This window comes from Lolium rigidum, chromosome 4, assembly GCF_022539505.1.
Source record: "Lolium rigidum isolate FL_2022 chromosome 4, APGP_CSIRO_Lrig_0.1, whole genome shotgun sequence".
NCBI lineage: Eukaryota > Viridiplantae > Streptophyta > Magnoliopsida > Poales > Poaceae > Lolium > Lolium rigidum.
The window spans coordinates 216,333,627-216,355,482 of NC_061511.1; the positions used below are offsets into that span (position 1 = coordinate 216,333,627).

The 21,856-nt window shown below is 46.1% G+C and overlaps 1 protein-coding gene across 1 annotated transcript; it reads left to right on the top strand.

The window, feature by feature from the left end:
- Window positions 1–13,001: 13,001 nt before the first annotated feature.
- Window positions 13,002–14,875, top strand: LOC124648257 (protein phosphatase 2C 51-like). The gene is made up of 3 exons (XM_047188049.1): window positions 13,002–13,835; window positions 14,351–14,456; window positions 14,523–14,875. The coding sequence occupies exons 1-3, from the start codon at window positions 13,002–13,004 to the stop codon at window positions 14,873–14,875; spliced, it is 1,293 nt and encodes a 430-aa protein (XP_047044005.1).
- The last annotated feature ends 6,981 nt before the right edge of the window (window positions 14,876–21,856 follow it).

Here is a 21,856-nt window from a genome sequence, read left to right on the forward strand (position 1 = left end):
CATTTGAAGATAAAAGACTTCCACCAGCAACATGACTCCGAGGACGTCGGGACCTCCTACGACCACACCGTCACATATCCGGGTGCTTCTTCTAGCACATACCCGGAATACGACCCATCTTCATATTACGGAGACACTACCTCATGGGATCGATGGGATTAAACTCCACTTAGGCCAAAAGCCTAAGCTTGGGGGGAGGTATACCGGCATCACTAATTCTTTGCATATTATGGTTGCTGGATACTTGTACATACTTGTTTTGTTCGTTTGAGTGGTTTTCTAATGAGAGGAGGATGATATTTGGGGAAATGCTGCCTGAAAACAGATTCTGGAACGTTACTGTAAAAATCGTCAAAAATAGCCAGAGCGTCATTTTAAGCTGCAAATTTTTGTGCAGGTTCCCCAGGTTGTTATCTAACTTTCATTAGTTGAACACTTTTCGATCTGAGCAACGTAAGATTTTTGTTAAAATCGATTTCTGTACTGCTGTCAGGTTTTGGCAGATTTCTGCCATCTCGCTTTTCTGTGTTTCTTTTAGTTTGCTATTTCTTGTTTTGCTTTGTTTTCCTTCCCAAAACACAAAAAGACCAAAAATATTTCTGTTGTTTCTCTTCACCATTTGTTTGCTTTGGTTTCTTGCATTTGTTTCACTTTATTTGCTATTGCTAGTTTGCTATAAGAAAACCCAAAAAGATTTTGCTTTGTTTGTTTGTTTCTTTTTGTTCTTGTTTCTAAATTCGAAAACGCCAAAAATATTTGCTGTTCTTCTCTGTTTTGTAAAGTTCTTTATGAGTTCAATGGTCTTCGGTGGCTGGAGCGTGGTTTTCATTTCATATTATCCAAGCTGCACAAGTGAAAAGGCAATAATGACGATCTACGACAACCTGATTGTGGTGAGAGGCTGGTATGAACTCTATTTGTTTTCATTTTTGTACATATACTCATCCATGTGAGCATGCTTAGTTGGTTCATGTGAGGTATATGTTATTTGGGAAAGTCTAGTAGTTCATGACCTCTCATGTTTAGCTCCAATTTATTAATATGAGTAGCATGTCATGTATGTTTGTTTGCATTGTTTTATTCATAAGTAAGTATGGCATTGTGGTATCCTCCTCTGAATAATTCATTTATATCGACTCGGCACATGCTCACGCATGCATATGACTGAATAAAAAGTCAATTAATCCTCGATGATTTATATTGCTTCAGAGTTCTTGTATCACTTTTATGCCTCCGTTAATTTATTTTGCCGCAAGCATGATTATGACAGTTACTGCTCTCTTGATTTGTCGCTCCCAAGTCTATTGCTAGCCTTCACTTGTACTGAGCGGGAACGCTGCTCGTGCTTCCAAACACATGAAAACCAAGTTATTCCGAGTGTCCACCATAAATACCTATGCATGGCATTTCAAACCATTCCAAGTAAATTCTCATGCGCTACCTTTAAAACCTTCAAAATGCTTCTCAATTTGTGTTTATGTTTCATAGCTCATGAGGAAGTATGTGGTGTTTAGCTTTCAACCTTGTCATTTACTTTTGACGGACTCTCATATGGACTAGTGGCACATCCGCTTATCCAATAATTTTGCAAAAAGAGCCGGCAATGGGATTCCCGAGTCCCAAATTAATTAACTTAAATAGACACTCCTCCATGGTTTGTGATTGTTGGACGGCACCCGAAGGATTCGGTTAGCCATGGCTTGTGTAAGCAAAGGTTGGGGGGAGTGTCATCATCATAATAAAACTAAAATAAAAGGGCACTCCTTCATGGTATGAGATTGTTGGCAGGCACCCGAGGATTCGGTTAGCCATGGTTTGTGCAGGAAAGGTTGGAAGGAGTGCCAAATAAATATGCAATAATTCATGGGAGCCGCTCTTGAAAGTCCGGTTGGTAAGGTAGTTAGTGTACCCATTACCATTCGTTGACAACAACAAACACCTCTCAAAATAATTTTACTCCTGTCTTTATAAAAATGAAAAGCTCTAGCGCATGTTAATCCCTGCTTCCCTCTGCGAAGGGTCAATCTTTTACTTTTATGTTGTGTCTCCATTATTTCTTTGAGCACTATCTTGAGAGCACAACTTGTCATTCTTAGTACAATATGCTTGTCTCAAAATATGATTGATTGTGGTATAACTTTGATGCATTTATCTTTTGACAATCACTACTTCTAGTCTTTCTATGAACTCCGGAGGTGCCCGGGCATTTATGTTTTGCCAATCAAATACAAGCAAGCGAGATACCACTTTATCATACTCTCTTATGAACATTGCAATCTTGCTTATATACATGATTCATGATGCTTATTATTAATTGTTGGTACCTCTCCATGATTGACATAGCTGTTAGATGATCTTATTTGCATGTATCTCATTATGAACTGCTTAAGTATTAGCTATTGCATGAGAATATATACATCATATGAGCAAATGTGTTCGTGAAAGTTCTTTTATCGCTCAGTTGTTAATCGAATTGCTTGAGGACAAGCAATAAGCTAAGCTTGGGGGAGTTGATACGTCCAAAACGTATCTACTTTCCCGAACACTTTTGCTATTGTTTTGCCTCTAATTTGTGTATTTTGGATACAACTAACACGGACTAACGCTGTTTTCAGCAGAACCGCTCCGGTGTCTCGTTTTTGTGCAGAAATCCAACTTTCGGGAAAAACCTCGGAATTTATGCGAAGGCCCTATTTTCCCAGGAAACTAACGGAGCCAGAAGGGCAATTGAAGTGGAGGCCCGAGGGCCCCACACCATGGGGCGGCGCGGCCCAGGGGGGGCCCGCGCGGCCCTGTGGTGTGGCCCCCTCGGCCGGCCTCCGACGCCCTCCTTCGGACTACTTATTCGCCTCGACCTAAAAACACCAGAAGAGAAGTCGAAGTCGCCAGAAACCCTCTAGAACGCCGCCACATCGCGAAACTCCGTCACGGGAGCCAGAAGTCTCCGTTCTGGCACTCCGCCGGGACGGGGAATTGGAGGAGATCATCGCCACCATCACCGCCGACGCCTCTACATCAACCAGCCATGTTTCCCCCATCCATGTGTGAGTAATTCCCCCGCTGTAGGCCGAAGGGGATGGTAGGGATTGGATGAGATTGATCATGTAATAGCATAAGATTGTTAGGGCATAGTGCCTAGTGTCCGTTATTGGTACTTTGATGATATTGTTGCAACTTGTTATGCTTAATGCTTGTCACTAGGGCCCGAGTGCCATGATCTCAGATCTGAACATGTTATTGTTTCATGAAGATAATCATTGTTTATGGTCTTACCTATAAGTTGTATACACATGTCGCTGTCCGGAACCAATGGCCCCGAAGTGACAAGAATTGTGACAACCGGAGGGGATGGTAGCGATGTGAGGATCACATGTGTTAACAGAGTGTTAATGCTTTGCTCCGGTACTTTATTAAAAGGAGTACCTTAATATCCAGTAGTTTCCCTTGAGGCCCGGCTGCCACCGGCTGGTAGGACAAAAGATGTTGTGCAAGTTTCTCATTGCGAGCACGCACGACTATATATGGAACACATGCCTATTGATTGTTTTGTACTTGGACACCGTTTTATTATTATCTGCAAATGCCCTGCTATGATTGTTACATGAGTTTCTCTCATCCATGCAACGCCCGTCATCCGTCCCCGTGCCTACGATATTTTAATCTTGCTGTTTACTATAATCACTACTCGCTGTCTCTGTTACTCTGCTGCTGTTATTTCACTACTGCTATCTTGCTATAAAGCTGTTACTACTCGATAAACTCTTGCGAGCAAGTCTGTTTCCAGTGCAATCTGAATTGACAACTCCGTTGTTAAGGCTTCCAAGTGTTCTTTGTCTCCCCTTGTGTCGAATCAATAAATTTGGGTTATACTTCCCTCGAAGACTGTTGCGATCCCCTATACTTGTGGGTCATCAAGTGGCAACGCTGCAACAACAAACTACAACAGCAATCCTTGGATCATGGACTCCGGGACGACTGACCAACTCACCAACGAGCTAGCACGTCTTCAGGCATACGAGCGCTACGGTGGCAAGGATCAAGTCCAAGTAGCAAATGGTGCAGGTCTGTCAATTTCGCACATTGGTCAATCACTTTTAGCTGGTTCATCTCTTCATCTTAAAAATATACTCCATGTGCCTGATGCCCGTCTTAGTCTTCTCTCCGTTTATCGTCTCGTTTGTGATAATCATGTGTTTGTTGAGTTTCATCGTGACTTTTTCTGTGTCAAGGACATAACCACGAGGAGGGTTCTGCTTCTCGGTAGGAGTGAAGGCGGCCTCTACCCCATCCCATTCGGCAAGGAGTCGTCTCGTCGTGTGTCGGCTGGTGCAACTTCTCAACAGTGGCACCAACGTCTAGGTCATCCATCCAATAATATAGTTCGAAATATTGTTAGTTCCAATGAGCTGTCGTGTTCTCCATCAAACAACAATTATTTAGTATGTGATGCTTGTCAACGTGCTAAAAGTCATCAGTTACCCTACTCACTGTCCTCTCGTGTTTCCACTGTACCTCTTGAATTAATTCATACTGATGTCTGGGGTCCAGCCAGCGTTTCTTCAGGGGGATACAAATACTATGTCAGCTTTGTCGATGACTACTCCCGGTTCACTTGGATATATCTTCTTAAACATAAGTCTGATGTGGAACACATATTCTATGCTTTTCAGACTCATGTCGAGCGTCTTCTCAATGCTAAGATTAAAGCGGTTCAGTCTGATTGGGGTGGTGAATACCACCGTCTTCACCGATACTTTGAGCGCACAGGGGTTGTTCACCGTGTCTCGTGTCCTCACACTTCCCAACAAAATGGAGTTGCCGAGCGCAAACACCGACACCTAGTTGAAACAGGTCTAGCACTTCTTGCTCATTCACAACTTCCTCTTCGCTATTGGGACGAAGCCCTTCTCACAGCCTGTTATCTCATTAACCGCATGCCTACTCCCGTCATCAACAAAGAAACACCACTATATCGCCTAATGCATGTTCAGCCCAACTATTCCTTTCTCCGTATCTTTGGGTGTGCTTGTTGGCCTAGTCTTCGCAAATACAACTCTCATAAACTAGAATTCCGTTCTAAGATGTGTGTGTTTCTGGGGTATAGTCCCATACATAAGGGGTACAAATGCTTAGATCGAACCACAGGAAGAATCTACATCTCCCGTGACGTGGTGTTTGATGAGTCTGTTTTTCCGTTTGCCACTCCCGGTGTGTCGGTTGATGTATCCACTCTTGAACAAGCCATTCGTTTTCCGTCTGATGAACCAGTTACTAGTGAACCAGTGCGGAATTATGATCTGTCCTATTTGTCTACTGACCCCTCTGTTCCAAGTGTTGTCTCTCTACAGGTGCCAGATGGATCGCCACTTGAGTCCGCCGACGGTGTGGCGATTGACGCCAGCGCCCCCTTGCATCCTGTGATCGACGTGCATGGCGAGCCCATGCACGCGCAGGAGCCTCGCAGCACCATCGAGCCGCTTAGCGGTACTGGCGAGCCGAGCCGGCCTCCTGCATCGCCCGCATCTGCTGCTCCCAGGCAGCCCACATCGACTTCTGCTGCTCTGACTGATCCTGCCGAGAATCAACATGCCATGATAACACGTCACCGTGACCAGACTCGTCGTGGGAAAAGGTATACCGATGGTACCGTGCGGTATGATCCGCCTCGTCGGGCGTTCTTTGCGGCACCTACCTCTCATCGCGATGCTCTTCGTGAACCTGCATGGCAATCGGCAATGTCTGCCGAGTTTGATGCCCTTCAACAGAATGGCACGTGGATTCTTGTTCCACGGCCGCCTGGTGTCAATGTTGTGGGCAGCAAGTGGATCTTTAAAACGAAGCATCGTCCGGATGGATCCATTGACAAGCATAAAGCGCGGTTAGTTGCGCGAGGGTTTACACAGCAGCATGGAATTGACTATGGCGATACTTTCAGCCCGGTCGTGAAAGCTGCCACAGTTCGCATTATACTGTCTCTCGCAGTTTCTCGTGGATGGAGTCTTCGGCAGGTGGACGTCAGCAATGCGTTTCTACATGGATTTTTGGCTGAGGATGTCTATATGCAGCAGCCGCCTGGTTTCGAGGACACCCGGTATCCTTCTCATGTTTGCAAGCTTCAGCGCTCCATCTATGGTCTGAAACAGTCGCCGCGTGCATGGTATGCTCGTCTGAGTCAGCTCCTTTATCGACTTGGTTTCTCCTCCTCTAAGGCGGATACATCCTTGTTCTTCTATTCGCGTGCTGGAGTGCAGATTTTTATGTTGGTCTATGTCGATGACATTGTCATTGCCGGCTCTACTCCAGAGGTTGTTGATGTTCTAGTTCGAGGTCTCTCCAGCCATTTTCCTATCAAGGATTTGGGTCAGTTGGAATATTTTCTTGGATTGGAGGCCACTTACAATTCCGGGGGGCTAACCTTGACTCAACGAAAATATGCTCTTGATCTTCTTCATCGAGTCAACATGGAGAATTGTAACCCGGCCACCACTCCACTTTCTGTCTCAGAGACTTTGGCGAGAGACACCGGTACACCGCTCAGTTCAGATGATGCTCATCGGTACCGCAGTGTGGTAGGTGGATTGCAGTATTTGACACACACCAGGCCAGATATCTCGTTTGCTGTCAACAAAGTATGTCAATTTCTGTCACAGCCTACGGATGTTCATTGGGAATCTGTCAAGCGAATTCTGCGTTATGTCAAAGGGACACTAGAAACAGGCTTGCGTTTCCACAGGTCCACGTCTACAGTCATCAGTATTTTGATGCTGATTGGGCTGGTTGTGTCGATGATAGGCGGTCTACCAGTGGGTTTGCAGTATTTGTTGGTCCAAATCTTGTCTCTTGGAGTGCAAAGAAGCAACCTACTGTCTCGAGATCTAGTACCGAGGCAGAATATAAAGCATTGGCTAATGGAGCTGCCGAAGCTATTTGGGTAGATTCTCTACTGAAGGAACTTGGTGTTGTTCGGCAGCGTCCTCCCATATTGTGGTGTGACAATCTAGGGGCTACATATCTGACGGCAAATCCAGTCTTTCATGCTCGGATGAAACACATAGAGATTGATTATCATTTTGTGCGAGAACGAGTAGCTGCTGGTGACTTGGATGTCAGGTTTATATCCACTCATGACCAATTGGCTGATGTGTTCACTAAGCCAGCCACTAGACAGATGTTAGATAGATTTCGTTTCAATCTTAACCTTTGTTCATAGCGGTTTAGATTGAGGGGGAGTGTTAGAATTGTAAATATCATCTAACTCTGTCTTTCTTGTAACACACGCCTATACGTGTTGTATATGGACGTGTATGTGTATTGGTCATATAAATACATGTGGAACGGGCTGGGTTGTTTACCCAAGCACCAAACCCTAAACCTTGTTTTTGACTGGTTTAATCTCTTTTCTGACAGGAATTAACACTACCAACATACCACTATGATTTTGTGGACTGGTAATGATATTTATGATGGACGAAATTTTCAGAAGAATGTTTACTTTATCTATTTTTGTTGTATGTGAAACATACATGAGGTTAATTTTGACACGTGGGAGCTGCTAGAGGTCAATCCAATAATATATCTACTTTAAGAGGTTTCCACAAATGTGAGGTAACTCAGAATCCGTAGTTTATGGTGAAATGTTAGCAATCCTGACATTTCTCCTTGATATATATATATTTGATAGCCTTTTACAACAACGGTTCAGTTTTCTGTTTAGAAAAGCAAATAACTATTTAGTTATTCCATAAATTAGCGTATTCATGAGTGTTAATGGTTTTTGCACTAAAATTCCAAGTTTGTGACCTTGCTGTCTAACACTATATGTGCCACTTGTTTTTATGTTGCTACTGAGTTGCTGCTCAGGTGATTTCTTCACTGACTAGGTTCTGACAGCACAAAATTTTCCATGGTACAATTTACAGTACTACCTCCATCCCAAAGCTTAAGGCTTATTTTTTTTGAAAAGTCAAACCAAGTAAAGTTTGACCAAGCTTTTAGAATAATCTATCAATAAATATAATATTTTGTAGATACCATACGAAAATATGTTTCATTATCTATTTATGATATTAATTTTGTATTTTTCATGTTAATGATTTTAGGTAAAAACTTAGTCAAACTTGATATAGTTTGACTTTATAAGCCTTAAGCTTTAGGATGGAGGTAGTATTATATTGGAGTTGATTGCTGGTCATCAAACGCGTTGATGAGTTGCTCAGGTGATTTCTGCACTGACTAGGTTTTTTTCCCACAACAGAGCGTTTTGGCAACACTTAATATTTCATGGCACGATCTATATTCTTATATTTATATTGGAGTTGGTTGTCAGTCATTAAACATGTTTGATGAAAAAGATTGGAACCATTTAGACTCGTTCGATCTACTGGACATCATCAATCCACGGCTCTTGGATACAAAGGCGCATCCCTCCTCTTTACTTGACAAAATAGTTCCATCGTTAGCCATCAATTAGCCTTAATAGCATTTCCTTTCTCAACATCTGCAACCGTTCGATGCCTTCTTGTTGATCAGTCAAATTAATGAATGATCTGTTAGCTCGAAACAAGATTGTTTCTCGCCTTGTTTTCGTTCCTAGCCGTCCAACCCAATCCCCGCTTGACAAAAAAATTATCATCACAAAATCTTTGCCTTCCGTTAACGCCGATAACGAAAATAAATTTTGTCACGAACCCCTCACTTTCGTTAGCTCTCGCAAAATAGGGAGACTATCTCCTGGTCCCCTGAATCATGACCTCAATTGGGTTTGTGTGGCAATTCACCTCCCATCATCCATGTATAATCATGACCCCGCAAGATTTCCATTACTTTTACCAGTAGACTAATGTTTAGTTGGGCATTAGCCACTATTGTATATAAATGTATCAGTAAGAAGGCATAGTGTTACTAGAGTTTCTGCCTATTAAGCTATAGCTTCCGGCAGAATGAGAAGGGGACACATCATCTACTGAAAGAGTAGGATTATTAAACCAAGTAGTATGCTCAAAAATTTGGCCCACGCAACCCTGACCTTGGTTGTCTGTCTACGCTATAACGGGTCAGTAGGAATGCTTAAATCTAAGGCGTGCTTCATACAAAAACAGAGAAAAATCATCTGGGAAGGCGCGAGCAGACTCCATGGCTCGCTTCTCCTCCACACTTAAAGGGAGGTGCGTTGTACCTTTAGCCCGACCTGTGTTAATCGTTAAGCAAACATAGCCTGATTAACACATTTAGGCCCCGAGGAAAGAAAACCCAGCAATAGAAGAGGAAGGCCGGAATTAAACAAATCCTGACCATCGCAAGGATATTTTTCCTGTTATGTTGCCCGGCATATCGGGAATTAAACCTATTTACTCGAACAAAGGAGCATTTTTTTGGACAGGCTAACTCCCGCGGTCTAAGCGAACGGGGGGATGCTAAATCTTATTCCTTGGGCTAGATCTTCATCATCGACTCCCCATCGTAAGCCTGCACCCCCTAGCAACTCATTGGCACCTCACACATATTAATCCCATCGACATCACCAGGAAGTAGGGATGTTACCGGTGATCTATTCGTTGGACCTGAACCTGCATATCTCTTGTGTGTCTGAGGTTGTTACCCTATCGAATCATGATCACAAACCCCCCACCTACATACAAACTTACGAATGGGAATCAAAACCCTGGAAATTTGGATGGCACACTAGATATGAGGATATCATAGGGTGTGCCCGAGGAAGATGGGAGTATGAAATTTCTAGGGTTTAGTGCAACTACATGGGTCATAAGAATATAATCATGGCTTATCTCGAAATACATTTCAACCGATTCGCAAGCAAGGTGTTAACAAGTGGAATGAGAAAAAAAAGACCGTAGCAACGCACGGGCATTCAACTAGTATCTATGAATTACAAATTTCTCATGCAAACCCTTTAATCAGAGATGCTCTGAGATTGATTACGGAAGAGAGATTAGGGAAGAGATCGATTTCATAGGTTGGGCCGTATTGTCCACGAGAGTCCCGGTTTCAGGTTTTATTCTTCTTATTTAGAAAATACTCCCTCTTTTCATTAGTATAAGATGATTTAGCTTTTAGTGAATTCATCTATTTTGATGTATGTGTAGTGTACTTTTAATATGTAGATTTAGTATTATGTTGTGCTTCTAGCTTAGTCTAAAGTATCTACAACATTATATCTGTGAAGAGAGCTGAGGGAGTAGTTTCAGTTTTAATTTTGCGGAGGCATGAGTATGAGTGTCCAGTGCCGAGCAAGCGCACGTCGACGCAGGCCGGTTCCCCGGCCGTTGGAAAAATCATAGCCGGCGCGCGGCTCCGGCACACGCGGCGGCCGGTGTTTCGCCTGCAGAAGCGGGCGTACAAGGTACCATCGGTGGCCCTGCTTGGAGCGGCGTGCGAGCAGCGGCGCAGAGACCACGTCGACAGAGAGAGAAGCACGGCTCCATCCAAGGAGAGAGAGAGAGATCGTCTAGCTTTGGGCGTGCCTATGGGCTATGGTGGTACTAGGTCTGCTAGGGACATGCCTCCGGTAAGCCGGAGCAGCGCTCCACGTCGCCCCCGTCCGTAGCACACGCGCGCACTACACTGTTCAGTCAGTGATGAAGCTGGGTGTCCCGAGGCCGTTGGAGCTGGCGAGCGCGGCCCTTGCGTTCGAACGGGAGACGCGCGCGCGCGAGCGGCGCCGGCGTTGGCATCCGTGGCGGTGAAGACCGCGCCCCGGCCGCGCCACGCGTTCGCTCCGCCCGCTACTTCCCATGCCCGGGGCAGGCAGCTCGGCACGCGCCCCTGCTCAGCGCAGCCAAAAGTTAACTCCCAAACAACAGCAACTCTGCCACCTCTTCTTCCGCCGAGATATTTTTTGACAGCGAAGTGGCCGCTCACTTCCGGTCTCTGCACGCGTAGGCGTTGCCGCGTGGTCGTAATCTTGATTTATTTTCCATGGAAGTTGCGGCGTCTCTCAGTGGTTATCTTTTGCCAGACAACAAGAGAAACCCTAACACATCCTATAAATATGTTTAACCCGTACAAAATTAGTGGGTTTAGCGCATATACAATGGTGATAATGTGATATCATGGTAGTGCAACGTAGAATAGATGTTGAGTTGGAAGAAAGAGAATTTTTAAAAGCGGGTTTGCTTTTTCTTAACTAAGAGATGATCTCTGAGCATAATCTCTCTCACCACATATTTGGAATATCCGGTTACTGAAGATAAAACCAAAAAAACAAGCCATTATACACCATGTTTTATCGTTGTATCTAAATTACCTGGCGATGCTAAGATGAGACGGTCTTACCAAATATTACACATGCCCTTATAATTTCTAGAGGTTTTGGTACGTCGACTGCTACGAAGCCGAGAGAGAGATGCAACGGCGACGCAGAAGCGCGAGAAGGAGGATGCACGCCTTCCTTGTCATCCAGGTGGGGGCAAGGAAGCCAAGCAAGATCCCACTTCCCGACGCGTGAAGCAGCGTATCGTCGACCTCGATGACTCAGAGTCAAGCGGGGCTCCCTGTCCGCCGTGCCCACATGCCCCGATGAGGTATCTCGGGTCCGAATTTGGAAATATAGGCTTGTTGTAGGCTTGAATTAGTGGTTTTAATAGTTTATTTTGCGCTTGTGATAATTTATCGATGAACTGCTCAGTTCTCTTGCGAACAATGTTTTCTAAATATTCAATTTCGAGTATGATAAATTGAGCCTACAAACATGTTTTCAATGGCATGTACAATGTTGAATGATCACTTTTGAGTTCTGCCGCGAACAATGTTTTTCGAACATGTTTTCAGTTTACAATTTACATGATCCGGTAGATTTGCTCTTATCATGTTATCATATGTGGTATATTTTAAGAAACGTTCACTTTATTGCATTGTTTTTTTTTCAAAATTGTATCTGCATTTAATGATTTGTTAAACATGCTTGCATGTAATTAAACTTAATATACTTTTATCTGTAGCTCAGTGTAAATTAAATATTGAGGTCTTCCACAATAGAAGTTTCTTAGTGCAATAACACAGGTAAATAGACTAGTCTTCTATCTTCAAATATGGTCATAGGCACCAACAAAAAACACTAGTAGCCCAAGTTTCTGCTCAGTTATATTGCAACTGAGATTTTAATGACATCGTCTGACTGAGAACGAAATTATTTCTCAGTCAACTAAGATTAATCAGGCCCTAAATTTAGGAGGGGAAAACGAGACCAGCCAAAACTAGCCCTTGACGGCATATCTTTATAGAAGAGTGGAGAAATTCAGCTGATATTCGCACCCGCGGGGTCGAACCTGGCTGGCCTGGAATGCCACCCTAAATTTAGATACACCCTTATTTAAAAAAAAAAACTTAGATACACCTCTGTTGTGAGCATCTTGCGTGAAACCCACTCATGATGAAAGGCCTAATGCAAAACGTGGCATGTCGATTTCATTTATCTTTTCCACGGAGTTGCGGCGTCGCCGTGGTAACCTTTAGCGAGACATCTGCCGAGAAAAATCAGCCACGCATAGGCATCGTGTCGCCTACCTAACAATAATAACCAAATTCTAACAGTTGTGTTTGGCTAGAATCTCTCTCTCTCTCTCTCTCGTGCTTCCTTGCACCTACACGTAAGACCTGTGCCCCTAACATTTGTCCTCGGAGCGGTCAAATCGCACGGCCCGCCCACCCTCCACGTAACCCCCTACCCCGGGTCCCACGCCCTACCAGATGGTCCAGGGACTCGAACTCCATCCCTGCACACTCCTCACCAACACCGGCCTCGTAGCTCTAGTCTCGCCGGAGCCGTGAACCCTGTGGACCAAGTGCACGGGGTGTCCACGGTATCTGAAGCTCCGCATCCGGAGCTCCACGCCACGCGCCACCGACGAGTCGCCCGCCTCCACGTCCCGGTACGACGCCCCCACCGCTGTCGCGCATCTGACCGTCCGTTCCAAATCCACCGGCTCCCGTTCCGTCTCCCACCTTTTCCTCTCGCCGTATTAAACCCGCCCTCGCCACCCTCCATGCCTGGCCGGGCCCTTCTCCGTCCGTCCTACTACTCTGCTTTCGTCCCATCTCCGGAGAGACCCACCCAGGGTGATGCTATGAGGCAGGCGGCGGGCGACGGTGACCAAGGCCTCGCGCGGAGACTCGTCGCGGCCGGCCACGAAAGCGACGGCGTCAGGGCCGCGCGGCGTCGGCGCCGCCTAGAGCACCGGCGGCACGGCCGCAAAACACCGCGGGAGGTGGACGACCTGGCGGCGAGTAAGGTCCGGCCCGGAACGGGTGACGACGGGGCGTCCTCCGATACGTCGTCGGCGGAAGCGGGCCGCGGGATCCTCCTCCCGCCCTGCCTGTCGCATGGCGCAGTCTCGGTCATCGGCCGCCGCCGGGAGATGGAGGACGCCGTCGCCATCAAGCGCACCTTCCTGTCCTCTCCACCAACTGCAGACGCGGCCGTGGACGGGTGCGGCGGCGGCGACGAGGACTTCTTCGCGGTGTACGACGGCCACGGCGGCTCGCGGGTGGCGGAGGCGTGCAGGGACCGGATGCACGTCGTGCTCGCGGAGGAGCTTCTGCGCCTGCGTCCTTCTCCCACCGCGGCGGGGGCTTGCGCCGACGCGCGGGGCATGAAGGACGCCCTCACGGCCAGCTTCGCCAGGGTGGACGGCGAGGTGGTCGGGGGCGCCGCGGCCGGCGCGGACGCCGACGTCGCCGAGGCGCGCTCCCGGACCGTGGGCTCCACCGCCGTGGTCGCCGTCGTGGGCCGCCGCCGCATCGTCGTCGCCAACTGCGGCGACTCGCGCGCCGTGCTCTCCCGCGCCGGCGTCGCCGTGCCGCTCTCCACTGACCACAAGGTACAGACACACACACACGTACGGAATCTTTACTCTACCTCGGACGCCAACTAGCGTAGCCGCCCAATGCTAAACAAGAACATCAATACCTACCCCTGTGACTCGTGTCCGATGCTATGCTCCACGTGTTCTTCCCGGCTCGGATCTGGCAGTGAGTCCCAGATCTGGTATCTTGTCTGGATGCAATTAGAAGCTGCTTATGTCGGTCAGTGCCATCTCATTCCTTCAAATAAATGGCGGTGCCTCGATGCAGCATTGTTTTGTTTTCACTGAAGAAATATTTGCCACTGAATGTGCCAAATGTTACGTACTACTAGTAGATGTTTGGATCAGTGATTCAATTCTTTGCAAATGCTGCGCTGATTGATTTGTTGTGCTACTGCCATTGTTCTCGTAACTGGTACTACCAGCACAGCAATGGTCCATTGGTAGCATAACATTTTCTTCCTTTGCAACCGACGTGCAATGTTCAGCAAAGGCTTCTCTTCTAACTGAAATTTACTCTTGACATACAGCCAGATCGGCCGGACGAGCTGCAAAGGGTGGAAGCCGCGGGAGGCAGGGTGATCAACTGGAACGGATCCCGTGTCCTTGGAGTTCTATCCACCTCTAGATCCATAGGTACTTCTTCCCTTTCCAATCCATCTCTAACACTAGCAACACTGATAAGTTACTCCTTCATTTCAGGGGACTACTACCTGAAGCCGTACGTGAGCGCGGAGCCGGAGGTGACGGCGGTGGAGCGGACGGAGAAGGACGAGTTCCTGGTCCTCGCCAGCGACGGGCTCTGGGACGTGGTGTCCAACGAGATGGCCTGCCGGGTGGCCAGGAGCTGCCTCAACGGCCACCTCGCCGCCGCGTTCCCGGAGTCCGTGTCCGGGCGCAGTGCCACCGACGCCGCCGCGCTCCTCACCGAGCTCGCCATCTCCCGCGGCAGCAAGGACAACATCAGCGTCGTCGTCGTCGAGCTCAGGCGGCTCAGGAGCAGAGCGGGGAGCCGGCGTGCCTCTGCGCCCGCCGGAAGCGAGATTAAGTTGTAGCTTTAGCTAGTTTTTAGATGTAGGCGCGCGCGCGCGCGGTAGCTAGTATGTACATTAACGGCGACATTGATTCGGGCCTCGTGACTGGTGAGGAGCCGGGAAAAGATCTCCGGGCATCACCATTACGGCTTCAACTCCGAGATGGATCGATCGATGATGACGACGATGAGTCGATGGGTGAGTGTAAACAAGGTTGTCCGATGTTCTTCTGACATTGGGCGAGCTAATATTTCTTCTTTTTCAGCTAAATAAGTTTATACAAGAATGTAGGAGGGGTGATTCAAGCTGCCGCAGAGGGTAACATGGACATTCAGAGAAGATGCAGACTGCTACCGTTGTAGCAGAGGAAATTACAGATGTCGGCACTGCGCAACATTCTTATTTTATCCTTTTTTTCACACGGTTTTGCTATGTCTTAGTAAACTGAGATTTTTTTAAGTCTAAATTAATTAAAAAAGTATTTGAGTTGCACTTTTCTGTTAAAAAAGTGCAATTGCACTTTTCTGTCAGAAATGTGCAACTGAACCGAGTTGCACTTTTTTTAAACTGCAGTTGCACTTTTCTGAGTTGACTGAGACTTAAGCAAATCTCAGTCAACTTAGACATAGACGCACCCTTTTTCACATACCACAAATAGTTGGTGTAATCCTGTCACGTAGAACTTAGAATTTAGAATTACGCTGTTCAACTAGAGCTTAGAATTTGGGATTAATCTGTTTAACTACAAATCTGACAACAGGGCCTCACAATGTTTTGATAATCTCTATGTTTCATTATAGTTCAAACTTTTCAAAAATATGAAAAAAAATCAAAAAATTCAACTAATACGAATAACCAGTCTGGAATAGTTTGAAACGACTCGTTGACAAAATTTTCATCTTTCAAAAATTTCAACACAATATGGAAAAATTCGAGTAACTAAACTAATACGGAATGACAAATCCAGGAAGGTCGTAAAGGAATTTACATGCCGTTTGAAATTTACCACTTTTTGTGAGACTTGGCCAAAATAATGAAAATTTAAAAGTTTCAAAAAAATAAATTTTTTTTTAACAGGAAGAGGTCTCGAAGACCCCTAGCTGCATTCATTCCATAGACGGTGGGTTACAAATTACATAAAGGACCTTTGAAGTAAGTAAAAATATAACTAGACCCTTGACTTTTGCAATAAAGACCCTTGAACGAAGATGAAAAAAGCAATCCAGTCTAGGTCTTCTTCTAGCTCCTTCTCCAACGATCTCTCGTCTACGCATCCAATCACGATCGATCGCAGCACCACCGGGGACTAGACCACTTGGGGTGCAGCGTCGGGAGCGCACCGCATCAGAGCTGAATGGCCTCCGAAATGGCTCAATTGCCTAGAGCTTGAAGAACACCTTTCGCCAGCACAGAAACATCAGATCGTGCGCACCTTTTGCTGGCGACCAGGGAGGGAGTAGCCACCAATCGGCCATCAAGGTCGATGACAGCCTTGCCGCCGAGAAATCTCTCCCAAGAAGGATGTGAAGCGGCCGCCCCACCGGCCCAGGATCACAGCAGCAAACCCTAGCTGATGTGCATAAACTCCACAACGCAGCCTTCCAATCTTCCCTTGAGACTCCATCTTCTACCGATCCACTGATCCACCCGCCACCACAACAGCCGGTAAGAAGGGGACCAGCAGGAATCGGGATCTCACATACCATGGTCTTATTGAAGGAGACATCTATGCTCATCCTCATCACTTCTACCTCCAGAGCATCAAACTGAGGAAGAAGAACCCTATCCCGCACCAGATCTGGCCAAGATCCAGTGCACAACTCCACAACTCCATCTGGGAAACTACCGGCATAACGCCAAGACTAGGCCTATCCTACAATTGTACGGGGAAGGGGACCCTCGCCCTACTCGCCGCCGGCGACCGCCGGAGAGGAGAGGGGAGGGGCCAGCTGGCCCTTGAACTTGGGGAAACGAGGAGAGGAGGGCTGGAGGGGGACGAGAGAGGTTTCGGCAACCCCCAAAAAAAGGAAAATGGTAATTGAAACAATATGGCGTAAATAATCAGCGAAGGATTGTTACACTTCAGTAGTTGGATAACATGTGGTGTTGCAGAAGGTGCATCTACAGCAAAAAGAAGTATCATGTATACATGATATTTTCTACCAGGCTATTTGGCGGCCTCATGTATACATGATATTTTCTACCGGACTATTTGGCGGCCTATTAAGAGATTACATGATATCTAGATTGCTTAGCAGTCTTCTCTTTTTTCGGTGGATACTATGTGTGTGAGTTCATCCGGCGATACACCTCTGAGCGGAGGGCTCAGGATATCAACTTGTGGAGGAATGACTTGCCGAAGAAGCTTAATCCAGAAGCTCGCTTCTGACCAATTCAAGAGGAATTGGCAGGATTTTTGATGAGGGAAGTCCTCAGTTCTAAAGGAGAAAACTATTACGAGGACAAAGAACTTCTAATTTGATAAATTGTATATGGAAACTTCTTTGAAGTTGTTCTTGTATATGGTCACCCGAGACTGAATATTATATATTCATCTTGAATTGTTCTTGTTTGAAATTTCAAACTTGTTTGAAATTGTATATTCATATGCATCAACTTGTAACGTGTATATAGTAGCGCAGAATATGTATACTGAAACTTCTTTGAAATTAAAATAAAACACAAAATAAAATATAAAAGAAATGAAACACAACAAAAAGAAAACAGATTTAGGGGGGGGGGGGGTAAAATCCCTAAACCTGCGGAGACCTTTAGTCCCGGTTGATCTGGCCAACCGCGACTAAAGGTCCTCCGCCCCGACGAGCGCCTGCCGCCCACGTGGATGGGCCTTTAGTCGCAGTTCGTAAGCAACCGCGACTAAAGGGGGGGGGGGGGGACTTTTAGTCTCGCATAATCAACCGGGACTAAAGCCCGTTACCAACCGGGACTAAAGCCCCTTTTCCTACCAGTGTGATTTTTGTATCGACCCTCGTTGATCCATGATTTCTAAACTTTGAATATTCAGTTTTTTAATAAAAGGCTGTGTGCATCAACCGATGCAGAGGCCGGGGTGAACCCCATTTCAGAAAAAAAAAGCTAGCAACATGTTCATTGTTACAACGAACATGATAACAGAGATGCCCACATTCGGAAGCGACTAAAGTGGTAGAAATATATTAAAAGAAAAGATGACTCCTTAAATTTGCTTCTGAAATTGTCGTGAAATTCAGAATTCATGTGCACTCAAATTAGACAGGACATGTTGATTTGTTCATATCAAACTAGGCAGCTAGTCTCACTTGCAATGAGACATACAAATGGGAGCTAATATAAATACCTTGGATCATAATTATCAACAAGACTAAATAAGCAAGGGAGGATAAACTAGCTAGTCTGGTATACTAGGCTAATTAGTTGGCTGTTTGCAAGAAGAGTTCCCCTAGCGTCAAAACTAGGGTTCCTGTCCTCCGACGGCACGTCCGCTGAGAGTTCCGTTTCCTGCATCCAGACGAGCCTCCCTCCCGGGAGTACCTCCAGATCGGGGCAAAGCGGAGATGGCTGAGAAGGGAGAGTCGAGTGGACCAGCAATTCGCGAGAAGGAGGACGTGGAAAAGCTCCTTGGTAGATTGAACCTGCATGAGGATGAAGATGATGGCTTCGTTTGGGAAGACGAAGCACCGGATCCGACGGCAAAGGCAAAGTGGCTAGCTGTGGCTAAGGTACACACATCCAGGGGCTTTAGTTCCAGTGCTTTGTATGCAGATATGAGATCGGCTTGGAATCCAGCAAAAGAGGTTGTATGGAGGAAGATTGATGATAATCTATTCACAGTTCAATTTGGTTGTCTGGGAGATTGGGAGAAAGCTATGTATATGGGGCCATGGCTGTTTAGGAATAATTATGCACTAATGATGGAGAAATATGATGGTTTTCAGAACCCTAGATCGATTGCTCTGAATAAAGTGGCGGTGTGGACTCGGGTGATGCAGCTTCCTGACAATTACTTGAAAGAACCAGTGATCAGGGGCATGTGTAGGAAGGTGGGGGAGGTCAGGGAAGTGCAGATTACTCTACCGGCGGGATACATTGGTGAGTTTGTTAGGGTAAGAATCAAAATAGATGTGGAGAAGAAACTGAATCGCTTTGTGTCAGTTACGAGGGATAAGAAAAAGGATTGGTATCAACTCAAGTATGAGAAGCTGCCTGTGTTCTGTGGGGCGTGCGGGCTCTTGGGCCATTGGTACCAGGAGTGCGGCACGGGAGAGCATGACGAGTCAAAGCTTGAATGGGGAAGTTTTCTTCTCGCGGATGGAGGAAGAGGAAGTGGCCGAGGATGGAGCAGTGGTCGTGGTAGCTTTGGTGGGAGAGGGCCACAGATGGGGAGGGGTAGAGGAGTTGAGCGTGAGTACCAGCCGGCGGGGGGTTTTACTCATGACCCTCATGGCTCTATGTATTCAGATATGGATGAAGATCTGCCTGGCAGGACAAATGGGCGGAAGCGATCAACTTTGGCGACTATTTTATCTGAGGTTGCGCCGGGAGCAGCTTCTACGGTAGCAAACATTGTGAATCAATTAGAGCCAGGGAATACTGGGAAGGAACTAGCCATGACTAGTCCCGGCAAGAATCAGCCACCAAAACGCTCTAGGAAGGACGATGATCTGACAAACCCAAATATATCGGCGACCTCCGGGCAGGGGGTTGTCCGGGAGCAATGAAAATCTTAAGTTATAACGGTCGTGGTTTCCAAAAAACCACGGCTGTGACGGCGCTTGTGAAAATTCAAAAGCGTCAGGATGCGGATGTTATTTTCTTAATGGAGACACATCTAGATGATTGGCCAGCGGAATGTCTGCGCAAGAGGTTGCACACGGATCATAAGGAGGTAGTGAGGAGTGATGGCCGGAAGGGGGGGCTTCTTTTGATGTGGAAGAAAGAAGTGATTATATCCCTAAGATTTAAAACTGACAACTTTATAGATGTTTTTATTGGAACAGGTCAGGATCACATTTGGAGGTTCACGGGTTTTTATGGAGAATCAAAATGGTCAGACAAATATAAATCTTGGGATCGTCTGCGTGAGTTGAGGACAGTCTCATCTATGCCCTGGGTAGTAATGGGAGACATGAATGAGATACTTTATCCGTTTGAGAAGGAAGGGGGAAGAGCTCGGCCTAGCCAGTACCTGCAAGCTTTCCAGGATACTTTGACAGAGTGCGGCCTGTCTGATCTAGGCTTTATCGGAGACAAATATACATGGCACAGAGCGGGGATCCGGGAACGGCTAGATAGAGTAGTTGCATGTGATAACTGGAGATCGAAATTCAGTAATGCTGTTGTACAGAATCTGGATTATGAAAGGTCAGATCACAGACCCATTCTTCTTAGTTTTGGTTTGACTACGACAAATGAAGTAAGAAGTACCTCTGTGCTACGTTTTGAGGCTCGGTGGTTGAGGGAAAAAAGCTTTCATGAAATAGTGGAGAATGCCTGGGCTACTTCAGGCTATCAAGCTCAAGAGGGTTTGGCCGGAAGATTAGCTTTTGTGCACGATAGTTTGCACAAGTGGGACAGGTCTGTACTGAAGAAACCACAGAACAAGATTAAACAAGTTAAGAGGGAATTTGAAGAGATCACCCGGGCTGAGTTAAATGAAGAGAATCTGAGGAGAGAAAAGGAGCTCGCGGCGGAATTAGAAAAACTCCTGGAACAAGAGGAAGTGTACTGGGCACAGAGGAGTAGAATAAATTGGCTCAAATTTGGTGATCAAAATACGGGGTTTTTTCATCATTTTGCATCTAGTCGCAGAGCTAGGAACAAAATAAAGAGACTTAAGTCGGAAAATGGTGATGATGTGGAGGATTTGGCCCAACTAAATCCTATGATTTCAGACTATTTTGCGGGACTGTTCACAACAGAGGTGGATGAACCAGACCCTGACCTTATAGAAAAAGTGACACCTCGGGTGTCAACAGCGATGAATGAAGAGTTACTAAAGCCTTATACTGCAGAGGAAGTAAAGAAAGCACTCTTCTCAATTGGAGACATGAAAGCCCCGGGATCTGATGGGCTTCATGCAATTTTCTTTAAGAAGTGTTGGCACATTTTTGGGGACTCCCTGACTGCTGAAGTTCTTCAAGCTATTAATTCTAAACAGATACCTGAGGGCTGGAACGATACGGTGATTGTGTTAATCCCAAAGGTGGAAAACCCGGAATATATTACTCAATATAGGCCGATCAACCTATGTAATGTCCTTTATAAGGTGATAAGTAAAGTGATAGCAGCTCGTCTGAAGGTAATTTTGGATGAGATTATTGCACAAGTTCAGAGTGCTTTTGTTCCAGGGCGGTTAATTACTGACAACATTTTATTGGCGTATGAGTGTTTACATAAAATAAAGAACAAGAAGGTGGGAAAAGAGGGATTATGTGCCGTGAAATTGGACATGCACAAAGCATATGACAGAGTGGAGTGGGTGTTTTTGGAGCGGATGATGATACGGCTCGGTTTTGACATGGAGTTTGTTAATATTCTGATGGCTTGTGTGCGCTCGGTTAAGTATAAAATTCGGTTTAATGGTCAAGAGACTGAGGATTTCTTGCCTAGTAGGGGTCTCCGACAAGGAGATCCGCTTTCACCCTATTTATTTCTTATTTGTGCGGAGGGTCTTTCTAGTGCTTTGGCTCATAGAGAGGAGGTTGGTGGCATTGACGGTGTTCGGGTGTGCAGAAATGCACCATCGGTTTCTCATCTTTTATTTGCCGATGATTCTCTAATACTGATGAAAGCGAATTTGACTAATGCAGCCTCATTGAATCAAGTACTGGAACAATACTGTGCAAGTTCGGGACAAATGGTTAGTGAAGCTAAGTGTAGCATTTTCTTTAGTCCTAATGTGGATGTGCAGGTAAAAGCCGAAATTTGTGAGGAACTGAATATATTTACTGAAGCAATTTCGGACAAGTACCTTGGGTTACCGTCTATGGTGGGGCTAGACAA